Raw genomic sequence first — 3,310 nt, 5'->3', positions numbered from 1 at the left:
CAACGAAGCGGAATACGAAGCTTTGCTCGCTGGCCTACGACTGACTAAACAAATGGGAGCGGAAGCGGTAGTAGCTCTAACGGACTCAAGACTAGCTGCCAATCAGGTTAATGGGGATTTCGAAGCGAAAGACAAAAGAATGGAAAAGTATGTGAAAGCAGTACAACGGCTTGTTGAACCTTTCATAGAATTCACCATCAAAAAAATCTCAAGACGCGAACACAGGAGAACGGATGCCCTCAGTAAGTTAGTGTCAACATGCTTCGATCACTTATCCAAGAAGGTCCTTGTGGAGGTGCTCAAAGAAAGAAGCATAGACGATCGGCAAGTAAATTCCCTAGCACCGGCCAGATACACATGGATGACACCACTGATCGAATACCTGCAACATGGTATTCTACCAGATGGTCATGAGGAAGCCAGAAACGTGTGAATCAAGGCACTGTCATACGCGATCATAGACAGGACACTATATCGGAAAGGATTCATGTCACCGTGGTTAAAATGTGTGGAGGAAGCCAGAGGCAAGGAAGTGCTCCAGGAGTCACACTCCGGCTTAGCAGGCCCACATGAAGGAGCAAGAGCCCTACCAGGGAAAATACTCTGGATGGGCATCTACTGGCCAACCATATACCAAGATGCATTGGAGCTAACAAGAAAGTGTGTAGAATGCCAGACGTATTCCCCGATCCAAGGGAACCCTCCAACGCCTCTAAGAAGTATCTGTAGTACATGGCCTTTATATCAATGGGGAATAGACATTGTGGGACCATTCCCAGACGCTCCAGGAAAGGTAAAATACCTAGTAGTCGTAGTGGACTACTTCACAAAATGGATGGAAGCTGAGCCGCTGGCATGCATATTAGGGAGACAAATGATCAAGTTCATCTAGAAAAATATTGTGACTAGGTTCAGGGTACCCAAACTACTTGTCAACGATAATAGGCTGCAGTTTGCTGAGAATCTGTTCCGATATTGGTACGCTGAAAAAGGGATCAAACAACGATTTACAACGATGGCACACCCCCATGCGAACGGCCAAATAGAAGTATCCAACAGAACGCTAGTGAATGGGATCAAAAAGTGCCTCGGGAAAGCCAAGGGAAACTGGGTTGAAGAGTTGCCAAGCGTGCTCTGGTCATACAGGACGACCCCGAGAGTAAGCATGAAGGAAACCCCTTTAAGCCTAACCTATGGCACGGAAGCAATGGTGCCAGCAGAGTTGACAGTGGGATCGCTACGAACAACCCATTTTGAAGAAGGAAATAACAACAAGGATCTGAGGGCGAATTTGGATCTCATTGAGGAAGAACGAGAACAATCAAACATCTGACAGGCTGCTTACAAACACGCTGTCAAAAAGTACTACAATCAGAGGGTCAAGGAGAAGGCTTTCAGAGTAGGGGACTAAGTTTAAAGGTGAAATGAGGCAAGTCGAGCCCAACCACAAGGGAAGTTGGCCCTGTTTGGGAAGGACCATATAAGGTCATCGAAGCCAACCGCAATGGTGCATACACGTTGGAGACGATGGAGGGCAGACAAATCCAAAGAACCTAGAATGCAAGAAACTTAAGGAAGTTTCATTCTAACGCATCCCCAGGACCGACCATCCCAAAGACGCAAAACACTGAAGACTCAAAATGCTTAGGCATGCAACTTTGTTTCTTTCCTTTTTTTTTTACCAATCAGTGTACCGTGGGGCCAGGTAGCAGTTGGAACATAAAAGTGAACCTCTAGTAATCTTGAATCCTTTTGTCAATTCCGAAGTCAGCTGTAGTTCCGAAATGAAGTCTGCTCCGGAATCTGTTTGTGTCCGGACCTGATGTCAAGTTGGTGATGTGAAGAAAAGTGAGTGATGACATTCCGGAATGAACCTTATGTCCGAAATGATTAATGTTCCAGAATATGAATTTTGACTTTATGCATTAAATGTATTTGTCTTTTGTTTGATTTAACTAGTCATAGGACTTAGCTTTATTTGTCAACACGGATATTCAGAGTGTCAGATATAACTCTTTTATCCAGCCCTATGTTTGTAATCGGTTAGTACCATGTTTCATTTACTCCTATTTATAGGAGCTTTCAATGTTAAATCAACAGACGGATCATTCACTCAAATATAGTAACATTCCAGTTTACTTCACTTATTCTCTCAAACATTCTTCGTGTTCTTCATTTATTATCTTTACTTTGATTATTATCTTCTTTCTTCATTTATGTCTTGAATATTTTGTTGAATGCATTAACTCAGACTTGACTGGTTTTACCAGACTTGACTGCAATCTCTTTTAGTAAGCAGACATTGATCTTAAGCATTCATTCAAGGTTTGAGTTTTCAAACCTTCTCCCTGCGCATCTGATCATACTTGTTCTCACATTAGCCTTGCCCTACTTAAAAATACTCAGTGTATTTGAACAGTCCTTCTATTATAATACTCAGTGTATTAAACTCAAAGAGTTAGCGTATTCATAAGGCTCAGAATAGCCATAGAATTTGAACACTTAGTGTATTCAGAAGGCTTGATACAAGCCTAAATATTCAGTGTATTTACAAGGCTCAGAACATGCCATAAACGATTAAATACTTAGCGTATTTAACAACTAAAACACTTAGTGTGCTTATACGGATCATAAACGTACTTGAAGTAACCACAAAGCCAAAAGGCCCAGCAAAGGGTAATAAGGATTAAAAGCAAAAACACACAAACACATAAACGTTGTTCCAGTTACAAAAGATAAGGTTATTACAAACAAGGCCTGAGAGGCCACTACCATCAAGACAACGAAAGCTTCAAGTTTTTTTTCACACCCCTAAGGGGCAGCACAACGGTACAAAGTACCCTAAGAAACAGCGGGCTCAGCGCCACCAACTTCATCTCCAGCGCAGATCGAACCTCCTCAACAACAACTTTGTCTGACGCAAGCAGTGTATACCTTTGCTCCAGACCATGAACATCATTTTCGAGCTCGGCAATCCGGAGCTGGAGGCTAGCCTCACAAACGTTGTAGCCCGAATGGACAACCTCCATCTCGTTGAGTAATTAAATCTGGCAAGCACCGACAACCAAATAGAACATAGCCTGAGCAGCAGCATAAGACATATTATGAGATAAAACGGGGCTAGCAATAGCCTCCACTGAGGGTAGTAGTAGTCTGTAGGCCACCGGACCGATCCGGAAAAGAACCTCGAACGGCCCGATGTATTGTGGGTTTAGCTTGCCCCGCTTTCCAATTCGGATCTTCCTTTTCTAGGGAGAGTCCTTCAGTAGCACCCTCTCTCCGACTTGAAACTCCAGAGGCTTTTACCCTT

The 3,310-nt window shown here is 43.2% G+C and overlaps 1 protein-coding gene across 1 annotated transcript; it reads left to right on the top strand.

Moving 5' to 3' along the window:
* The first annotated feature begins 1,015 nt into the window (after window positions 1–1,015).
* On the top strand, window positions 1,016–1,333 carry LOC145131985 (uncharacterized). The gene has a single exon (XM_079066625.1). It carries the CDS (start codon window positions 1,016–1,018, stop codon window positions 1,331–1,333), a length of 318 nt encoding a protein of 105 aa, XP_078922751.1.
* The last annotated feature ends 1,977 nt before the right edge of the window (window positions 1,334–3,310 follow it).

This window comes from Lactuca virosa, chromosome 8 (genome assembly GCF_052849685.1).
Source record: "Lactuca virosa cultivar CGN04683 chromosome 8, Lactuca_virosa_CGN04683_v6, whole genome shotgun sequence".
NCBI classification, from domain to species: Eukaryota; Viridiplantae; Streptophyta; class Magnoliopsida; order Asterales; family Asteraceae; genus Lactuca; species Lactuca virosa.
Note: the sequence above shows the minus strand (reverse complement) of the source record. Positions and strands in the feature narration are given on the sequence as shown.